The 22,401-nt window shown below is 41.3% G+C and overlaps 1 protein-coding gene across 1 annotated transcript in view; it reads right to left on the minus strand.

Moving 5' to 3' along the window:
• Nucleotides 1-3,597: 3,597 nt before the first annotated feature.
• Nucleotides 3,598-22,401, minus strand: part of MOCOS (molybdenum cofactor sulfurase) — a 54,729-nt gene continuing 35,925 nt past the window's right edge. Inside the window, exons 10-15 of the mRNA XM_061169632.1 lie at nucleotides 21,401-21,479; nucleotides 18,684-18,808; nucleotides 14,028-14,133; nucleotides 10,664-10,802; nucleotides 7,054-7,158; nucleotides 3,598-3,780 (exon numbers count right to left, since the gene is read on the minus strand). Of these exons, the coding sequence (XP_061025615.1) occupies nucleotides 3,628-3,780; nucleotides 7,054-7,158; nucleotides 10,664-10,802; nucleotides 14,028-14,133; nucleotides 18,684-18,808; nucleotides 21,401-21,479 (707 nt within the window). The 3' untranslated portion in view covers nucleotides 3,598-3,627. The remainder of the gene's footprint in view (nucleotides 3,781-7,053; nucleotides 7,159-10,663; nucleotides 10,803-14,027; nucleotides 14,134-18,683; nucleotides 18,809-21,400; nucleotides 21,480-22,401) is intronic.

The following is a 22,401-nucleotide window of genomic DNA, read 5'->3' on the forward strand; positions in this document are numbered from 1 at the left end:
GACCAACACTGTCTGATGGGCTTGTGGAAGGGAGCACAATTGCTCATATAACACCGAGTCACTGAGTGTGACTTCAAGCTTGCTAGCAATCCTCAGTGCAGCAACTCAAAGGGGGAGAGGAATGATGGGCAGGAGTAGGAAGTAGGAGGAAGGGGGTTGCTGGCCCATGCCTTGATCAACACATTCTGGTCAAACCTCTCCTAAGGAATGTGGGCACAAGTCACACTAGGTCCTGAGCATAAACCCAGATCCTCTGTGTACATGACGGAAGGGAGGCACGTTCTCATTCCCTCAAGATCACTGGGCACAGACTACCTTCCTCAGTGCAAGAAGACAGCCTAAAGTGTCTTTCTAAAGGCAAAGTAGGAGCATGGTAAAATGGCAAAATAGAGGAGGTTAAATATTCCCAGTGAGATTCACTAAAAATCTCATCTAATTAAAAATGATCATACTTCTAACACATGTGGGAGCCTTGCTGGGTGTGGATGCAGCACTTGTGCTAAATTTGCCTCATGGAAAGCACAGAAGCCTCAGAACTGCCCCCCTGAGTGGGGCTGTGCACACAAGGAGAGTGTGGAGTTAGTTAGAGGAAGAAGGAAGCTAGTGAAGGCACTCTCTACCTTCAAGAGGAAAAGAACTCTCTGTGTTCAAAAGACCAAGTTCTACTGAACACGTTGCTGATCTTAATGAGGGCAGAGACAGTTGAACAAACAAAACCCAAAGTTAGTAGAAGGAAAGAAATCATAAAGATCAGAGCAGAAATAAATGAAATAGAGACTAAAAAACAATAGAAAATATCAATGAAACTAAACTGGATCTTTGAAAAAATGAACAAAATTGATAAACCTTTAGCCAGACTCATCAAGGAAAAAACTGAGAGGGCCCAAAGAAATAAAATTGGAAAAGAAAAAGGAGAAGTTACAACCAACACCAATGAAATACAAATCATCAGAGATTACTACAACTCTACACCAATAAAACGAACAACCTAGAAGAAATGGACAAATTCCTATGGGTCTTTGTTGCTGCGCACGGGCCTTCTCTAGTTGCGGCGAGTGGGGGTTACTCTTCGTTGCAGTGTGCGGGCTTCTCATTGCGGTGGCTTCTCTTGTTGCGGAGCACGGGCTCTAGGCATGCGGGCTTCAGTAGTTGTGGTTCATGGGCTCTAGAGCACAGGCTCAGTAGTTGTGGCGCACGGGCTTAGTTGCTCCGCGGCATGTGGGATCTTCCTGGACCAGGGCTTGAACCCATGTCCCCTGCACTGGCAGGTGGATTCTTAACCACTGTGCCACCAGGGAAGTCCCTATATGGGCAATTTATATATGTATGTATGTATGTATGTATGTATGTATGTATATGTATATATATGTGTGTGTGTGTGTGTGTGTGTGTGTATACATCTATATATATTTTGGCCACGCTACGTGGCATGCGGGATATTAGCTCCTTGACCAGGGATCAAACCCATGCCCCCTGCAGTGGAAGCACGGAGTCTTAACCACTGGACCACCAGGGAAGTCCCTGGGCAATTAATCTATGACAGAGGAGGCAAGATATACAATGGGGAGGAGACAACCTCTTCAATAAATGATGTTGGGAAAACTGGATAGTTACATGCAAAAGAATCAAAATGGACTACTCTTTCACATCATGTACAAAGATAAATTCAAAATGGATTAAAGATTTAAATGTAAGACTGAAACCATAAAACTTCTAGAAGAAAACATAGGCAGTAGTCTCTTTGACATCACTCTTAGCAATATTTTTTGGATATGTCTCCTCAGGGCAAGGGAAGCAAAAGCAAAACTAAACAAATGGGACTATGTCAGACTAAAAAGCTTTTGCACAATGAAGGAAACTATCAACAACAAATAGGACACCTACTGAACGGGAGAGGATATTTGCAAATGATGTATCCAATAAGGGGTTAATATCCAAAGTATACAAAGAATTCATACAATGCAACATAAACAAACAAACAAAAGCCCTTGATTAAAAAATGGGCAAAGCACCTGAATAGACACTTTTCCAAAGAAGACATAGATGGCTAACAGGCACATGAAAAGATGCTCTGTCCCTATCAGTGGAATTGGTGCCCTTATAAAGGAGACCCCAGAGAGCTCCCTCACCCCTTCTACTAGGTGAGGACACAGGAAGAAGGAGCTGGCTGTGAACAAGGAAGAGGGGCCTGACCAGACACTGAATCTGCAAGCACCTTGATCTTGGACTCTCAGTCTCCAGAACTGTGAGAAATAAATATCTGTTGTTTATAAGCCAAAAAAAGAAAAAAGAGAAAGAAAAAGAAAAGAAAGAAAGAAAAGATGCTCAACATCACTAATCATCAGGGAAATGCAAATCAAAACCACAATGAGATATCACCTCATACCTGTCAGAATGGCTAACATCAAAAAGGCAAACAAATTACAAGTGCTGATGAAGATGTGGAGAAAAGGCAACCCTTGTGCACTGTTGATGGGAATGTAAATTGGTGCAACCACAATGCAAAACAATATAGAGGTTCCTCAAAAAATTATAAATAGAACTACCACATGATCCAGCAATTCTACTCCTGAGTTGTTGTCTAAAGAAAATGAAAACACCAATTCAAAAAGATATTTGCATCCCAATGTTCATTGCAGCATATTTACAATAGCCAAGATATGGAAGCAACATAAGTTGAATGGATAAAGAGATATGGTACATATATACAATGGAATATTACTCAGACATAAAAAAGAATGAAATCTTGCCATTTTTGACAACATGGATGGACTTAGGATATTATGGTAATTGTGAAGTAAATCGGACAAAGACAAATACTGTATGATTTTATTTATATGTGGAATCTGAAAAACAAAACAAATGAACAAACATAACTAAACAGAAACAGAGTCATAGATACAGAGAACAAACAGGTAGTTGCCAGAAGGCGGGGGTGGGGGTAGGAGGAGGAGAGAAACAGGTGAGGGAAATTAAGAGGTACAAACTTGCAGTTGCAAAATAAATGAGTCAAGGTTATGAAATGTACAGTGTGGGGAATATAGTCAATAATTATGTAATATCTTTGTATGATGACATATCATATCTAGACTTATCCTGATGATCATTTTGAAAGGTATAGAAATACTGAATCACTATGTTGTGCATCAGGGGCTAACATAATGTTGTAGGTCAATTATACTTCAGAACAAACAAACAAACTAATAGAAAAAGAGATCAGATTTGTGGTTACCAGAGGGGGGAGGTGGGTGGGGGATTGGATGAAGGAAGTCAAAAGGTACAAACTTCCAGTTATTAGATAAATAAGTAGCAGGGATGTAATGTACAACATGATAAATACAATGAACACTGCTGTATGTTATGTATGAAATTTAGGAGACTGAATCCTAAGAGTTCCCTTCACAAGGAAAAATTATATATTGTTTTCTATTTCTTTAATTTTATATCTATCTGAGACGATTCACTAAACTTACTAGGGTAATCATTTCATGATGTATATAAGTCAAATCATTATGCTGTACACCTTAAACTTACACAGTGCTGTATGTCAATTATACCTCAACTGGAAGAAAAAAAAGAATGGAGATAGTTGTAAAAAAGAAATTTTAATATATGCTGAAAAAAACTTTAGGAGATAACTTCCTGATGTTCCTCAGAAGCAGGTAAATCATAGTGTTCTATGTTTTCTTTCAACACAGGGAACACCTGAGATCCTACAGACAGGTAACATGGAGAAGATAAATCCAAAGAAGTATGCATCAGGTACAGCCCAAAGTTCACCTGTGAACAAAACAGTAACAACAGAAGTTAGGTTATTTTAGCAGCTAAAATAATTTTGTAAATAATAATGTTCCACTAAAATTAAGTCAGATCTTTAAAAACATGTACTGGGACTTGATATGTCCTATCTGCCATTTAGTAGAAGGTAGTGAGAAACAAGGAGAATCCTAATATCCTAGACCACACAGATTCTCATTTTAAAGTGTTCTTTCCCAATAGTCAGCCTATACCTCTTTATTGCTGGACCTATTATTTTCTCCTTCCTGTGTACCCTGAGTTTCCCACAGGAGGGCTTCTTCCTCCTCTGGGCCTCTGACCACTGTCAGGCCGATTTCTGCTCTGTTCCCTGATGTAAAAACCATTTTGTGAAAATAAGGGCAAAACTCAGCATTTTCTATAAGAATGCATGACGTAAACTAAGTTCTCCAAATTCTCCAGAATAAGGATGGGAGGTCGAAAATGTAGAGTTGTGTAAGTCTACTCAAGGTTTGCCATCATTAGAGAGAGAAAAACACATATCGTATATGAACACATATATGTGGAATCTAGAAAAATGGTATAGACCAGGGGTCCCCAACCCCTGGGCCGCGGACCACTAGCAGTTCGCGGTCTGTTAGGAACAGGGCCGCACAGCAGGAGGTGAGCAGCGGCCGAGCGAGCAAAGCTGCGTCTGCCACTCCCCATCGCTCCCTATCGCTCCCGCTCGCATTACTGCCTGAACCATCCCGGCGCATCCCATCCCCGTCCATGGAAAAACGGTCTTCCACGAAACCGGTCCCTGGTGCCAAAAAGGTTGGGGACTGCTGGTATAAATGATCTTATTTGCAAAGCAGAGAGAGAGACATAGACGTTGAAAACAAATGTATGGATACCAAGGGGGAAAGGGGGTGGGGTGGGAGGAATTGGGAGATTGGGATTGATACATATATACTATTGATACTATGTATAAAATAGAGAACTAATGAGGACATACGGTATAGCACAGGGAACTCTACTTAATGCACTGTGGTGACCGAAATGCGAAGGAAATCCAAAAAAGAGGGGATATATGTATATGTATAGCTGATTCATTTTGCTGTACAGTAGAAACTAACACAATATTGTAAAGCAACTATACTCCAATAAAAATTAATTTAAAAAAAAACCCTACAAACAGTGAGAGCTGGAGAGGGCGTGGAGAAAGGGAACCCTCCTATGCTGTTGGTGAGAATGGAAATTGATAATAGCCACTGTGGAGAACACTATAGAGGTTCCTTAAAAAACTAAAAATAGAGGTACCAGTATGATCCAGCGGTCCCACCCCTGGGCGTATATCCAGAGAAAGCCATGATTCGAAAGGACACATGCACCCCAAGGTTCATTGCAGCCCTATCTGCAATAGCCAAGACATGGAAGCAACGAAAATGTCCATCAACACATGAATGGATAAAGGAGATGTGGTCCATATAGACAATGGAGTATTACTCAGCCATAAAAAGGAATGAGATAACGCCATGTGCAGCAACACTGATGGACCTAGAGATGATCATACTAATTGAACTAAGTCAGACAGGGAAAGACAAATATCAGAGGATATCACTTATAGATGGAATCTAAAAATTGATACAAATGAACTACTTGACAAAACAGAAACAGACTCGCAGACTTAGAAAAGAAACTTATGGTTGGGGTGGGGGGAAGCGGGGGGGAGGGATAAATTAGGAGGTTGGGATTAACATACACACACTAACATATATATAAAACAGATCGTCAACAAGGACCTGCTCTACAGCACAGGGAACTCTACTTGGCACTCTGTAATAACCTAAATGGGGAAAGAATCAGAAAAAGAATAGATATATGGATATGTATAACTGAATCAAGTTGCTGTCCACCTCAAACAAACACAACATTGTAAGTCAACTCTGCACCAATATAAAATAAAAGTTAAATTAAAAAAAAAAAAGTTTGCCATCAATGCAAGTGAGCCAGTAACAACACTTTGGAGTATGTGATGTGCTCCCAGATCTGTGATAACATCAGTTGGCCACCACCACGTTCCAGGCCCCAAGCTAGGGACTGGGGATAAATTAATTCCTTAATATTTGTGTACATATAGGTGAAGAGTACACAGGAACTCTCTGTACTATCTTTGCAATTTTTCTGTAAATCTAAAATTATTCCAAATTTAAAAAATAAAAAAGATTTGTGCACAAGAATTACTGTGATGCTGAGAAATACCACTTCCATGTACCATAGTATTGTGCCCACACATCCTCTCTCCTGGCAACCTGCATGGGGCAGGCTCCAGGTCCCCATGCCCCCAGCTGGCACGGCCTGACACAGCTGAGCAAACAGACTTGTTGATATAATACTCAAGCGCAACAGCTCTGCAGACCATACCTATCTATATCCGTAAGGAGAGTTTTGTCAATCAAATACTGTGAAACAAAACTCTGGTTTTGGAGAAACACAGGAAACAATGCAGAACATTTTATCATGAGTTAACTTGCCAGTTTATTACTGGGAAGAGATGAAATGCTCGCATTATTTCTGTTAATTTTCAAGAATTGTTCCATGCAGCCTGATTGCTTATTTGGTTTCCTGGAATTCTTTGCAAACCAAAAGTCCTGACAGAAAGTGCAAGCCCAGAAATAAATGGATGTCCCAATGAATCAATCTCTTAGAAGTTCAGCTTTTATAATTTGGGATCCACAACAACACTTAGTCATTTTAGCCCTCAAGAAGATGACTTACAAACTTAGTATAGTGAAATTTATTTTCTATGCAGCTACCCTATTCACCATAAGGCATTTTTATTCTTCATGAGATTTCTGTGGCGAAGAAAATAATGATTGAGACAATAGAATAACTTTACTTATTTACTATTTCTCTCTTTTTTTCCCTTGGCCGCACCGCCCAGCATGCGGTATCTTAAGTTCGTAGACCAGGGGTGGAACCCGTGCCCCCTGCAGTGCAAGCACGGAGTCTTAACCACTGGACTACCAGGGAAATCCCCCCCTTTTCTTTTTAAACTATTTCTTATCTATACTCCATATCTCTTCAACAAGATTTGAAAGCATCAAAAATACATGTAATAAAAATAGTGAGGAAATGAATGGAAAGGAAAAATAAGACGTGTCGCGGATAAGGTCTGAACCTTGATGGTAGCCCATCAGCCTTACAATGTTCTCCCACTTCTAAAAATTACTCAGCACTATTAAGGATTAGTTCTGGTGTAGACAATGCATCAGGAACTTAAAATGGGGTGTCATTTTTAGCAGTCATGCTTACCTTTCTCTCTCGCCTCTCAGAAAGCTTTTGGAAAACATTTCGGTTTCGCTGCCCAGTTTGCTGATCGATGCAAATCATCTGGCATCTGTGACAAGGTCCCAAAACCTGGGAGGTGAGAAGGGAAAAGACAGTGCTGCCATGAAAGTGACCAGACTGTCACACTCTGCAGGGAGGAATCTGGGTCCAGGAGGAATCGTTGTAAACAGCCAATTTCAGACTCACAGAGAAATACTCAAACTGCAAGGAGCCAGGAAGTGCCACCTCTTCCCAATGCCCGCTAGGGAATCACCCACATTCGTTTATCAGCTTAAAGGCTACTGCATCAGGGCTTTGAAGAAAACGAAGAGTGGTTGTGACTCACAGGTGGTTATCAGGGAATGCTGGGCTTCCTCCAGGGAAGAAAAGAACTGATTGGAGGGCATACTGGGAGAAGATCAACAGCCACACACCCTGCGCTGCTTTCGTGGCCACAGATTGCTCGAGACTGCGAGACGGCAGCAAGTAGCTCACGCAACCACATGCACCCCTGTGAAACACACTGGCTGAGTGAGAGCTGAGAGCCGCTGGCTTTCTTTCTCTTTTTTAATTACTCCACAATACATAATGGACATTGTTCGGTGTCTGTTCACAGACAGCTACCTCATCCCCGGATTCTGCAGTTTTCACCAAGGCCTGGCATTCCCATGGGTTGATGCGCTTAGCTCTTCTCCTTTGAAGCCATGTGCATAATTTCTAATGCTTTGCTGTAATCAATAATTTTGCAATAAAGGTCTTAATTCACATAACTCTCTTTCCTGTTTCAATTTTTCTTCAGGCTAAATCTCCCAAAAGGAGATTATAAAGTCAACAGGTATAAACCTTTTATGACTTGATGACATCCAGTGAAAAATTGCTTTCCAAAAGAGATGTGTTAGATCTTTCTGCATTGCAACTGCTTCAGCACTATTATCACCAACAAACATCCCTTAAGCATTTACTTAAAAAAATTTTTTTAATTGAAGTATAGTTGATTTACAATGTCTCAGGTACACAGCAAAGTGATCTGAAAAAAGAATATAAATTATATATATATAATATTTATATTTATATAATATAATATATTTATATAAATTTATAATTTATATAATATTTATATTTATGCTATATAATATTTATATATAATATAATATGAATATAAATATATAATATATATAATATAAATATATTCTTTTTTCAGATTCTTTTCCATTATAGGTTATTGCAAGATATCGAGTATAGTTCCCTGTGCTATACAGTAAGTCCTTGTTGTTTATCTATTTATATATATTAGCATGTATCTGTTAATCCCAGATTCCTAATTTAGCATTTACTTTTTGAAAGGCACAGTATTAACTACAGCTTATACCTTTTAATGCCTGCACAGGACGACATTGTATGGATGTAGTGTACTTTATTTAATCAACTTCCCTTTTATGGAGACACAGATGTAGAAAACAAACATATGGATACCAAGGGGGAAGGGGGGTGGGTGGAAGGAATTGGGAGTTTGGGATTGACATATATACACTATTGGTACTATGTATAAAATATATAACTAATGAGAACATACTATACAGCACAGGGAACTCTACTTAATGCACTGTGGTGACCTAAATGGGAAGGAAATCCAAAAAAGAGGGGATATATGTGTATGTATAGCTGATTCATTTTGCTGTACAGTAGAAACTAACATAATATTGTAAAGCAACTATACTTCAATAAAAATTAATTTTAAAAAACTTCCCTTTTATGGATATTTAGGATGTTCTCCAATTTTTCATATTTATAAAGCATTGCAATGAGTAATTTTGTAATATATCTTTGCATATTTGTAAGAGTATTTTTTATGGGATAGATTTCTATGAGTGAAATTATTGGGTCAAAGGGCATGCATATTTTAACTTTCATTAATTGATGTTTATTAAGTATCATGACCTAAAGAAAGCAAAGCATCTCAGAAAGGTTTTTTTAGAGTCCTTCTTGTATTCATGTACCCAGGTACCTTACAACTTACTTGTTACAAGGTAAGTTTCTGACAGTGATCCTAGTCTAGTTGTAGTGCTTTCTCTTTTCCTTCTTTTCTTCCTTTATTTCTCCCTCTGTCTCTTCATCTATCATATATTTAGTGCCTACTCTGTACCAGGCAGGATGTGTAAGAGCAGGTGCTTTTATAGCATGGCAGGGACACAGCAACAGAAAATGAAGAAGAGTCAGCCGGGATGGAGGAATGAGTGGAACGACAGAAGGCTGGTGCCAGAGAGGTCTGTGGAAGAGAGAAGAGATAATTCTTTCAAGGGGGAGCAGCTTCCAGGATAAGAGGAAGTTTGGAGAGTTAAATGGATAACAAATATCTTTCGGACATTTTTTTTTTCTTTTGGTGCCACGCAGTTTATCCCTACCCCAAACCCCAGACCTCTGAAATCCTTCATTAAGGGTTAAATTTATTGTTTACTGCTCTCCTGGAAGTTAGAGTGATGTTCCATTTGAGTGCAGTAGCCCTATTACAATCAGTTTATACAACTGGCTAATTACTGTTATTAAGATAATTTCATTCCCCACTGAAGAACTGGGCACATTCTGTGCAGATGACCCATCCTTCTGTCCCCAGCTATTCCATAGCTTTCCTGCCCATTCATTCCATCAGCAGTTTGGAGCACTTACTCTGGGTAAGGACTGTCCTAGACCCCAGAGGAACAGCAGGGACTAAACAGACTTGGTCCCCACCCTCGTATGCTCTGAAGAAATAAGGAGACACTGTGCAGAGTGTGACCTTGTGGTGGGTCAGGAACAGCCTTTCCAAGGAGGTAACATCTGAGCTGAGACCCTGTAGGAGCTGCAGGAAAAGTGCTCCAGGTGGAATGGACAGCAGGGCTAAGGTGCTAAGGCAGGAAGCTTGGCTTGTTTAGGGAATGGAGAGAAGGTCTGCAGGACAGGCAGAGGGGGAGGGGTGATGAGCTCGGGGAGATGGGAGAGGCCAGGGGGTCAAGTCTCGGGGGCCTTATCCGCCCTAAGGAGGAATGTAGATGTTAGCTGAAGACTTCAGGTTTGGGGAGCCCAAAGCCTGGGGAGGGAGGGCATCCTGGAGGCTTTGCCTCTAACTGCAAGCTCCTCCCCAGCTGCCAATGAGGCCAGAAGCGAGAGAGCACGGGGAGAAGGTACAGCCACCACGGGCGCTGAGGGACCATGAGGCATCTGGGTCCTCCTCCACAAGCTCCAGACAGCGAGAAAATCCAGCAAGCTTCAGGAGGAGGATGTTCTCATATACACAAGCATTCCACGAAACAGAGTTGAAGCCTAGACACGGCAACAAGGTCTGTACCTTCATCACCTGCACGTTCTCTCTTCCCCACGTGAAACTGCTGCCCTCCTCGGAGGAAGGAGGGATGGATCATTCCAAGGGGCACCCCAGGATGCAGTTGTTACATACCCTCCTGCTGAGATTTTGTGGGTAAGAGTCAACGCCTGGCGGAGGATGGGGGGCACGTGATGGGGCATGGGATTCCCTGCTACCTGCTACCATCCCGGCCTAGGACTGAGGTCAATCACCACTGGCAACCCTTGAGGAAGGATAATAGAACTTTTGGGAACTTACCTGGAAATGCAAGGAACCAACTGAAATTTCATCCCATTTCTCTTCTTCAAAAGCCCTTGTTCCATTGGTAATAATATTGGCACGGAAACGTGAGATGAGATTGTTTACTGGGAATAATTCTTCCTTTCCATTCTCATCACTGTTTAAGACGTACCAAAGAGAGAAAAGGTGGGGAAGGGTGGATAACTGCACTACTGTAATAATTCAACATTCCTACCACTCGATGCCTGAGTTCATCGTTGTACTCTGACCTGAGGCCTAGATGATCAGAACAAGCTTTTATCATGAGTGCAAGGCCAAGAGACACACATCTGTTGGACAGACCTCCATGATCTCCCTGGAATATGGTCCCATCTCCATGGAGAAGCCCACAAGAGGCAGTGCAATGGGTGAGTAGATCTTTGCTGAAGAGATGAAGAACTTTGGAAACCAAGTGAACTGAGATCGAGTGAATAAACTTATGAGAAAATACCAATTCTACAGAGTCAGGACAAGACATTTAAAGACTGTCAACAGGTTTAATTGTCAAGGACCCAAAAAGTATCAAGAGCTCACACTCTTTTTGGATATTAGAACATCATAAAGCAACATAGAGTATACATGGGAGGTTTTAATATTTATTTCCTATAGAGAACTGATTGGTGATTGCCAGGGGTGGGGGGAAGGGTGGGCAAAATGGGTGAAAGGGGTCAAAAGGTACAAACTTCCAGTTATAAAATAAACAAGTCATGGGGATGTAATGTATAGCATGGCAACTATAGTTAATAATACTGTATTGTCTAAAAAACAACTGTATTGCATATTTAAAAGGTGCTAAGAGAATAAATCTTAAGTACTCATCACAAGAAAAAAATTTTGCGGGACTTCCCTGGTGGTGCAGTGGTTAAGAATCCACCTGCCAGCGCAGGGGACGCGGGTTCAATCCCTGGCCCGGGAAGATCCCACATGCCACGGAGCAACTAAGCCCATGCGCCACAACTACTGAGCCTGCACTCTAGAGCCTGCGAGTCACAACTACTGAGCCCACATGCCACAACTACTGAAGCCTGCGTGACTAGAGCCCGTGCTCCGCAACAAAGACAAGCCACAGCAATGAGAAGCCTGAGCACCATAACAGAGTAGCCCCCGCTCGCCGCAACTAGAGAAAGCCTGCGCATAGCAATAAAGACCCAACACAGACAAAAATAAATAAATAAATAAATAAATAAATAAATAAATTTATAAAAAAAAGAAAAAGAAATAAACAATCTTTAAAAAAAAAATTTCCAGCTATGTGTGATGACAGATGTTTACGAGACTTACTGTGATCATTTCTCAGTATATACAAATATAGAATCATGTTGTACACCTGAAACTAATATAATGTTGCATGTCAATTGTATCTCGATTAAAAATTTTATTTCCTGGCTTCCATCCCATTTGCAGTTTTAACTAAGCATATGCTATTTTTGTAATTCTTGTTTAAAATTTTTGTTTATTAGCACAAGTTACCATAAAACAGCTCCCTGCACCTCCATGCACCCCCTCCCCTAAGGTAAAAAAGCACTGAAAAAGCATCTGAAAACTTCAACAGAGGAACACACTGTATGATCCCATTAAATTGAGTTTAAGAAAAGGTGAACTCTCTAGGGTGAAAGAAGGCATAATAGTGGCAACCTTCAGTGGGGTTGACTAAGAAGGGACATGAGGAAGGGGTCTAGGGTTCTGGAAATGTTCTCTACTTGATCTGGATGGTGGTTACGTGGGTATATACATCTGTAAACATTTACTGAACTATGTACTTATGATTTTTGCACTTTGTTGTACTTTAATAAAAATTTTTGAAGTTTGGAGGGAGGGAAATCCTTGAGCATGACTGGAATTTGCCCTGGAGACAGAACTGAAAGACGCTGGGGGAGAGTAAGGGGTCCCATGTCTGTATCTCAAAGCCCCTGGCATGTGAAAAGCCAGGGACCAAGATACCCAAGTCCAGCTTTGCCACTAACTATGTGGAACACCCACAATCGATGAGGACTGCAGGGTCCTTGTGGGAAATGAGAGGGTTAGCACTTTCCAGTCCTAAAATCCTTTGATTCTGGATTTACCCTCCAGGTTATAAACAAACAAACAAACAAACAAACTCCCTTTGTGCTTTGTAATAGGGAAAGTTTTATGTCCAAAAGCTACCATGGCCAGCATGGAGACAATATCATCCATCAAATTTGAAAACAGAACCAGGGACGCTCACTATGTACTAACCACAGGCTGTTTCTCTTGCCTTTGACCACCTGGCCTTCCTACCTCCTGCTTGTCAGCCCTGCACTAAACCAGGACTGCAGGAACCAGGGCTGCAGCAAGACTGTCCCCACCTCCTCTCTTTCCACACCAAGAATCCCAGAAAACTGCAGACCTGCTCCATCCAGGGCCCAGGGTACCTGAGGAAGAGGGTCACTCAGTACCGGGAAAACTCAGTGAACCCCCAGGGACCAGGCATCACACTTCAGCTCCTAAAGAGGGCAGCCTGGACCTCGGCAAGGGAACACTGTTGTGTGTTTTTGCCAATGACTATAAACAGGAATTACTACAAACAGTCCATTTTTGTAGTTTTTATTAAGCTATATGTGTACATGTTTGTGCATGTGCACACATGTGCCCAGGCCCACAGGGCGTGTGAGCGTCACAGGAGCCCCGGCTCATGGTGTTGACAGGTGTGGATCACGAATGATCTGCCGGTCCCAACTCTTACGTAAGAGCTGGGTGATTTTTCTTTTTTGCCCCAATTGTCTGATTACCTTGGGACTTCAATTTCCTCTGAAGGACAATGAGGGGGCTTGAACCAACCAAGACCCTTTCTACAGCTGACCTTTCCAGGACCCTTGGGAGATCCCTGGGTGGGAGTGAGCAGGCAAGGGTGCTAGTCCTGTCTGATGATACAAACAAATAGTATCTACAATTACAACTTTAAAAGCTTTCATAATCACTCTTCTTTTCACTCAAAATGACTGTGGAAGTAATGCAAGGCTCCCAGGGGCCAGGGGACAGTGGGAGAGTGGGCAACAAAAGTGGGTCCAATTGCTGGCAATTACATTCAACTAAATGTTTAAGAATTGAAATGATTAAAAATGAGAGTTGGGATTCTCCACTAAGCATCTTGAGGGCATCAAGAAGGACATTGGAAGATAAAAGAGAACCCTCTAAAAGATTAAGGAAAACTGGCCTAAAAAGTTTTGTGACTTCTCTGGGCCTCAGTTTCTCAATGAAAGGTCTGGACTCATGATTCTCAGATCTTTTCTCCCCAGGGAGGTGACCAGCTCACTCCCAGGGGCAAGTAGTTACACCTGTCTGCCATTCGCAAGGTAAATAGCAAATAGTACAGGGATCTTACCTGGTGCTTAATTGCCGCTGAAGTTCCAAAACACTGGATCTGTTTATCAGCAGATACTGTGCCTCATTCACCAGAGAGAGGGTGGCTGTTGTACAAGCAGATTGATCTAAAAGTGATGGAGTATTTAAAAGAAGAGTTGCTGGAGAGGGAAACAACCTAAGTGTCCACTGATAGATAAATGGGTAAGGAAATGTGGTATACATACACAGTGGAATATTATTCAGCCATAAAAAAAAATGAAATCTTGCCATTTAACGACAACATGGATGGACCTTGAGGGTATTATGCTAGGTGAAAAGTCAGACGGAGAAAGACATATACTGTATAATCTCACTTAGATACGGAATCTAAAACAAAACAAAACAAGCTCATAGATCCAGAGAACAGATTGGTGGTTGCCAGAGGTGGGGGGGCGGGGGGGGGGGGCGTTGGTGAAATGGGTGAAGGTCAAAAGGTACGAACTTCCGGTAATAAAATAAGTAAGTCCTGGGGATGGAATGTCTAGCGTGGTGACTACAGTTAATAATACTGTATTGCATATTTGAAAGTTCTCATCATAAGAAAAAAATTTGTAGCTGTGTGATGATGGATATTAACTAGATTTATCATGATGATCATTTTGCAATATATACAAATGTCAAATTATTATGTTGTACACCTGAAACTAATATAATGTTGTATGTCAATTATACCTAAATTTAAAAATTAAGATAAAATAAATTAGAAAAGAAGAGTTGCTTTCTTGGAATGCAAATGAATCATGCTTCCACTGATTTGCATTTTTTTAATTTAATTTTTATCTTCTAGTAGAGTGTAGTTGATTTACAATGTTGTGTTAGTTTCAGGTGTAAGCAGTGATTCAGCTATACATATACATATATTCATGCTTTTTCAGATTCTTTTCCCACATAGGTTATTACAGAATATTGAGTAGAATTCCTGGCCTGGCTAGTACCTGGATGGAAGACTTGCATTTTTAAATATTAGGGACTGTTTCTAAAGGGAAGAAAATGGTGCCCTGGAAATAAAAAATGTTCTAAGCATGGCTCACACTTCTCAAAAACAGAAAGAACATAAGCTCCTAGAATATTCTGTTGATAATCTGGAAAAAAATAATAAAATGCTGAAGTTAAATCATTCCAGCAAAGGAAACTTGGAGGCAACACTTAGAGGAGGAGAGATGGGGCTGCAGGGCGGAGGTGGGGAAGTGGCAGGGGGGGCCCCTTTCCCCAAGCAAGAAGAAGGGCCTTGATGAGGGCCACAGGCCCAGTGAGATCTTCTGAATCTGGTCAGTGAATCTAGTCAGGGAGAAGCTGGGTTCTGCCCTTGGGCAAGTGTGTAATATTGACTTCAGAAATAAATAATACAAGTTTTAAAACTACTGAAAAGAAAAAAAAAAAAAAAGAGTGGAAGAAAATATCAAGGGCCTCCAGAACTACTGCAGCCCATCACCCAGCTTCCAGCTCCCACTTTTTGGGCATGCCATAGCTGTCTTTATACAAGATATTGATAATAAAGGCTGGCCGGGCCAAAACTTGGTGAGCTGTTTCTGAACTAGGCCTGTGGACCCCAGAGTACCCGAGAATGGACACTTCCAACAGAATCGCTTACTGATTCTCTACTTCCATGTCTTCTTTGCTAAAATGGCTCTGTCAGAGCAGTGAGGTGCAACCCCAGGCCCCTCCACAAAAGGCCCTTCTCACCCTTCACAGGGCAAAGGCCACACCTCTCCTATGGCACATTGCCCCTGGGGGCTAAAAATCTCCAGGGTGGAAAACAAAAGACCAGTTCAAAACCCTGGGGTCTGTGCTGAGAAAATAAAAGTCTCTCAAGCTTGGGTGACTGATCCTCCTGTAGGTCAGATGGGTTCCAATTCTTTGCTAACCACAAAACTGCCGGAACTAATTAAGTTGTCAAGTGACAGATGATTAAAGTCATCTTGATGTTAGATCCCTGTGCCTCAGAAGAAAGGTTTGAGTGACAGCGTGTTAACCAAATACCTTCATCCCCAGCTCTTTATTGACTTAAATAAGATTCTTCAGAAGAGAACCAGTGCTGAACACCAGCTATTCTGATCATAGGTGACAGTCATTCATGGACATGGGAATTAATCACAGGTGGCCAGCCAACTCATTAAGAGATTCATTTTCCACTATTTTTTTCTCGTTATGTTTAATAACTATTTTTCAAAATTTATAACATACTTTTGTTGCTTTGATCAACTGTGTACTATTAAAAACTATGATAAGAACTCAACCTAGGAAAAATTTCCTAACACTGAGACTCTACTATCACAGGAAACTTTTAAAAATTTTATACATTTCAATTTATATATAATTTTAGTTTCAGATAGATATGATAGGGTGATCAAGGAAAGATTTTCAAGCATAAAATATATAACACTAAGATAAAATTCCTTCAAGGAAGTGGAATGGAAATACAAGTTGAAGAAAGAAAAGGAAAGAAAGAAAATTTCTGTACATTAAAAAACAGTTTGTTTATACACATATTTTTAAATTAATACTCATAAGACTCAAATCACTATCGTATTGAGACTCCACTGGCTTATATTTAAAAGGGCAATGTACAAGTTTTAATTTTAAATGACTATAGGCGTACATTGTTTTATTGCATTTCACTTTATCGTGCCTCGCAAGTACCTCACAGGTATTAAGTTTTTTACAAATTGAACGTTTGTGGCAACCCTGCATCGAGCAAGTCTACTGCACCATTGTTCCAACTGCATTTGCTCACTTCATATCTCTGTGTTGCATTTTGGTAGTTCTCACAATGTTTCAAACTTTTTCATTATTATATTTGTTATGGTGATCTGTGATCAGCGATCTTTGATGTTACTATGACTTGCTGAAGGCTCAGATGATGGTTAGAGTTTTTTAGCAAGAAAGTATTTTTAATTAAGTTATGCTCACGGATTTTTAGACATAATGCTATTACATATTTAATAGATTACAATAGAGTGTAAACATAACTTTTATACGCACTGGGAAACCAAAAAATTTGTGTGACTTGCTTTATTGTAGTGGTCTGGAACTGAACGCTCAATATCTCCAAAGTAAGCCTGTATATTTGCAATATGCTGGAAATCACATCCTTTGCAACTTTTTTTTTTTTTTAATTTAGATGACAACGTAAAGAGGTAGTGTAGCTTTAAAAAATTTCTTCTAAGGTGTACCAACACAAAAATGTTCAAAGGCCTAGACCTAGACCATCAGAGACCTCTCCACCATAAATGGCATCCTTGAAGTATAATATTCACAAGCTGACACTCCTGATCCTGTATTGAGCAGCCAACAGATTCACTCTGCTCCCACCTTTGCCTACCCAGGCCCCATCTCCCACTAGGACAGTCACTGCTGCCTCCGGCCTGGCCTCTTTGCTTCCTTCATTTCCCTCTCCCTTGCAGCCTCCACACCTCACCAGGGGTATCTTTCTAATGCAAACTGCATCATTAAACTCCCCAGGGTAGAATTCTTCAGTTCTTCAACCTGAAGACAGTGCTTACTTACTCCTCAGCAGCACATTCATCTCTTCTCCCCCGCTCTGCCCCATCACTCCCCTACCCATGTCCGACCCTCCTAAACCCTTCTCTGAACCCATGAAATGCCAAGCTCTGCCATGCTGCTCCTCAGTAATCTTCTTGCCTCTCTCTGCCTGGAACACTTCTACTCTCCTGTTAAGATGCAGCTCCAAACTCACCTCTTCCCTGAAGCCCTCCATGACTCACTCCAGGTGTAGATTTACAAGCCAGTCTCCCAGGGAGCTAGTGACTAAGCCAGGTCATTCCTGCACAAACCAGTAATGTGGCAACTCTCCAGTCCATTCATTTATTCATCTGGTATTTACTGAGCAACTACTATGTGCCAGGTCTGTTCTAAGCCCTGAACAAAGCAGAGAAAAATCCCTCCCTCACAGAGCTCATGATCTAACAGAGGGAAGACAGAACATAAACAGGATAACTGAGTCAAATGCATGGCCTATAGGATGTGAAAAGTGCCACTGAGAAAAATAAAACAGGGAATGAGCTGGAGGTTCAGGTAGGGGCCCTGGTTCTAAGGAGGGCAGCCAGGCAAGGCTCCCCCAAGAAGGTGACATTTGAGCAGACACCTGAAAACTCTCTCTTCCTATATGGTACTGTTAGCTCAAAGTACTTTCTTCTCTGCTGTCTCATTTTATGCTCACAACAGCTTATGGCAGGAAAAACTGTCAAAACCCTTAAATCTAAGTAGTTGAGTTCTACAGAAGTTCAACACCATGAGGTTCAAGGATTTGCCAAGGTCTCAACAACTACTCGGTGTCAGGGCCAAGACTAGAAATCCAGATTTTCTTAGGATACAGCAAGCTACCAATGTTTTTCTTTAACAAAACTTAATTGTGCTTCTAAACATGCAGGACTGAGGCAGAGAGCTTGAGCAGAGGCTGCAAGCCCCCATCGGCGTCCTCGGGCTCATCCTGGAGACCACACATGGGTCCTGCTGACCTGGGGGCCACCACAGCACCTTTCTGCCAGAGGCTGACCACCCCTACTTTCTGTTCATGAGCACGTTGCCCTGTCAATCCATTTTGTGGGATGATTTTCGCGTCTGCAAGGGTAAACCCAAGTGCCTGTCCCCTAAGAAGCAATCCGAAATGTGATACCTTTGCCTCGTTTCTTCCTTGCACTTCTTTGAAAGTCTGAACTTTGTTTGATCAAATGATATGGACGGCCAAAAAACTTTGACAACCAGCTTGAAATTTTTTCTCCACAATCATAAGTATTTACCCTGGCAGAAAAAAAAAAAAAAAAGGAAAGATGTTATATAGTATTCCTTTAAATAATTGAAATAGCAAAAAGTTATGTAATATAATATTATATAATTAATATAATATAATATAATATATAATATAATATAAAAACATGAAGCCCCCAACAAGACAGAAATCTAAAGTGACAAGTGTGCTTAGGAAGTTGCAATGAGATTTCCAAGGCACGGGAAGGCCTGGGATCTGGAGCTTATGCAAAGCTTTCAGATCAAATTAAAAGCTTTAGAAATTTCTCTTGAAAGACTTTGTTTATATTACTTACAGCCACTGAGAACCACAAAGCTTGGAATTTAAGAGCTTCCAGAGCATTATTTTGCTTTAAGAAGCTCTGGAACCCAGACCCGTGTCCTGGTTTTTTTACTATAGGCCTCACTGGAATATCTTCTGTCACGGCCACGCTGTAGGGACTGACGTGTTTGGTTTCTGAAAAGAACACTATGGCCATAAATCACCGATATAAGTACATTTTTTGATCTGTTTTTTAAAACTCTTCAAACTTCTAGAATTTTTAAATAGAATTTTAAATTTTTAAAAAATTATAATCTACACATCACCAGAACTAATAATGCAAAATTGCTAATAACTTACATTGGGATTACAAGATAGATATTATTAAAAACTTATCCTTAATTTTTACTGGGAAAAATAGCTGCCTTTAGGATCTAGAAAGGAAAGGGAAGAATGAAACCTTGCTTTGTAGACATTTTCTCTGGTGCTTTGAGAGCTGCACATAAGTCCATTTTTCATTATATTGAGTACTTGTGGCTCTGAGTATAAGAAGCCTGACCTCTAGCTATCAAAAAGCTTTATTAACCAGAAAACGCCATTCCTCTCAGATGCAGCTAAATGAAATCTACAACCAGGGAAGAGCCTGATAAATAATTGCAGGTACCCCTAGATGGCTATATTTCTCTCTATGAGAAGATTTGCTATAGTGACATGTAAAAATGTTTACCCAAAATTCATTGCCCTAATTGAAAATGTGCTATGATGAGTGTTTAAATCTGCACAAGAACTAGCAAGAGGATGCAGGGTGTGCTCACCCCTTGGGCTCCAGGATGGGCCAGGGCCCATGATGCTCAATTGTATAGAGCATGATCTTCACGCTATCACCTTCCCACCTTTCCTGAGCACGTAGCCCTTCATCATCCCAGCGTGACCTGGGGCACTAACAATTTGAGTCCAATTTGGATGTAGCTTGAGTATTTGACATATCATTTCATGACTTACTTGTTTGCAGTGCAGAAGGAAATGTACTCTGACTCAGTACTATGCATATCACCAACTACTGAGCACAAACATACCCACCAACTACTTTATTGTGTTAACTAATAGGCAATTAGCATTTTAAAAGACTTCTACTATATATAAATCCCTACTGAACTGTTAGAGTTAACCATTTTAGTATTTGGGGGGGTAAACCAGTTGGGGTATTAGATGCACTGGGAACCCATTAGATAGGGGCCCACAATCAGAAAATTTGTATTCCACATGTTTTCAGGTTGAAATTAGATTTAGGTTAAAAGGGATGCAGAAATTTGATGTATTCAATAAATTGATTTGTAAATATTTACGATCAAGAAATAAAATGAAATCCTATAACACTCAACCTCATTTTCTACGTTTCCTAGAACTTAGCCGATGATTTATCATCAATAACTCAGATTAGGTAATAATCCACAACTATATGGAATATAATTGTTGAATTATCATCTGAAAGTTCTACAACCTGAGGGACACCTTGACACCCCCCTCAGCTTCCACATCCAATTCATCGGCGAGTTCAGGTTATTCTACCTCCAGAATATATTATATCTGACGCCCACCTGATTTCCTCTCTGACCCTGATCCAAGCCTCCATCTCATCTCACCTGTGTTACTAACACAGATGCTCAGCTGGCCTTCCCACTTGCACCTTTACCGTCTTCCAACTTTTCTACACCCACCAGCCAATCTTTTCAAGCTGTGAATCGGGTCCCTTGACTCACCACTCCCCTGCGGCCACCCCTCTGAGCTCCACCATGCCTCCTCCAAACTGTCCCCTGCCTCACCTCACCTCCCTCCACACCACACTGTTCCAGGGTCTGCAGGAAGCAACACAGACAGTCCTGCTCTCTCGGGGTCGGCATTCTAGCAGGAGGGACTGAAGGTATATGTTGGGGAAAAGATTAATGAGAAGGAGAAGAATTCAGCAGAGCAAGTGGAGAGGGAGGGGCTGGCTCCTAGGGGAGGTCAGGTGGCCCCTCTGAGAAGGAGGCTTTTCAGCAGAGACCCGAGGGAGGTGAGGAAGTGAACCCTGCGGGGGTATAAACAGGGAAAGAGCGTTCCAGGCAGAGGGAAGAGCAAGTGCAAAGTCCTAAGGAGGGAGCATGCTTAGTAGGTGTGAAGAAGAGCTAGGAGCCAGTGTGGTTGGAGTGGAGTGTGCGAGGGGGAAGCGGCAGCAGACTGGACAGAGGATGCAGCCGAGGAGCGATGGCACAGGGCATTGCTCTCTTCCCCCCTCTGAGCCGCCCTGCAGCTAGACCTGCGAGTTTCACCTGCTGCAGCCTCACCTGTCCGCACAGACCTTGCTTTGGCAAATCTGAGCCGGTTTGCTGTTCTCCTCAAGTGGCACTGCTATAGGCTCCATCCCTATTGAATAAAGGTTAGAGACAAATTTATCATCATGGAAAAAAAAACAAGTATGTCCAAAAAAAGTCCATTATCCTGAAATATACAAGAATTTTAATGACCCTGGAAATTGGTTGAATCAAGTAAGTGGCTGAGTCTTGGAAATCTCTTTATAACACAGAGATTCTCTTCATCATTATCAGTACCACCAACAGAGTGTGCATTGAGCAGCTTTGTCATGGAAGCATCTGCACTGGGGCAGTCACATCCACAGTCCCTGGAATACTACAAATTCCTCTGAAAGCTTTCTCTACCTCTGCATGACTCCACATCCTGACATCATTGCTCACTAAGCTACCTTAGATCCTTTAGAAATAGGCAGGCAGACATGAAGGCTCACTCTGTAAGGATGTCAGCATAGTGTCAATTCTCAGTAGCCCCTAGGAATCAGCATCAGATTGTATTCCTGCATCAATCATCATTATCACCAAGAAAAAAAACCCCAAAAAACTGTTATTATGTCAGTGGGGTTGGGAAGCCATTCTTTTCTAAAAAATTGTTACATATATCATACATACAAAGGAGTGTTTAACATATATACGTAGTGGTCTAAAGAATAATAAACACTCATATACCCAGTACTCAGCTAAAGTGGTATTCATTCTTTCAATAGATTTAGAATAAAATATGTGGAGGAAACTAGAGAAAACTGATCCATGGCCACTGATGAGTGAAAGACCTTTGCTAAAGGCTGGAACGGCTGAGGGCCTCTGCCACTCTGCACTCCTTCTCATCCTTCGTGAGTCATTAAAAATATAGGGAACTGCATGAAGCCAAGACACCTGAGCGGAACTTGTGGCAGCTCCTACTCTGTGGACTCCTCCTGTGTGGCCCACCCGTGCCCTGCACCCTCTCAGCATTGCCGCCAGTCACACTGCTCACT

This window comes from Eubalaena glacialis, chromosome 15, assembly GCF_028564815.1.
Source record: "Eubalaena glacialis isolate mEubGla1 chromosome 15, mEubGla1.1.hap2.+ XY, whole genome shotgun sequence".
Lineage (NCBI taxonomy): Eukaryota > Metazoa > Chordata > Mammalia > Artiodactyla > Balaenidae > Eubalaena > Eubalaena glacialis.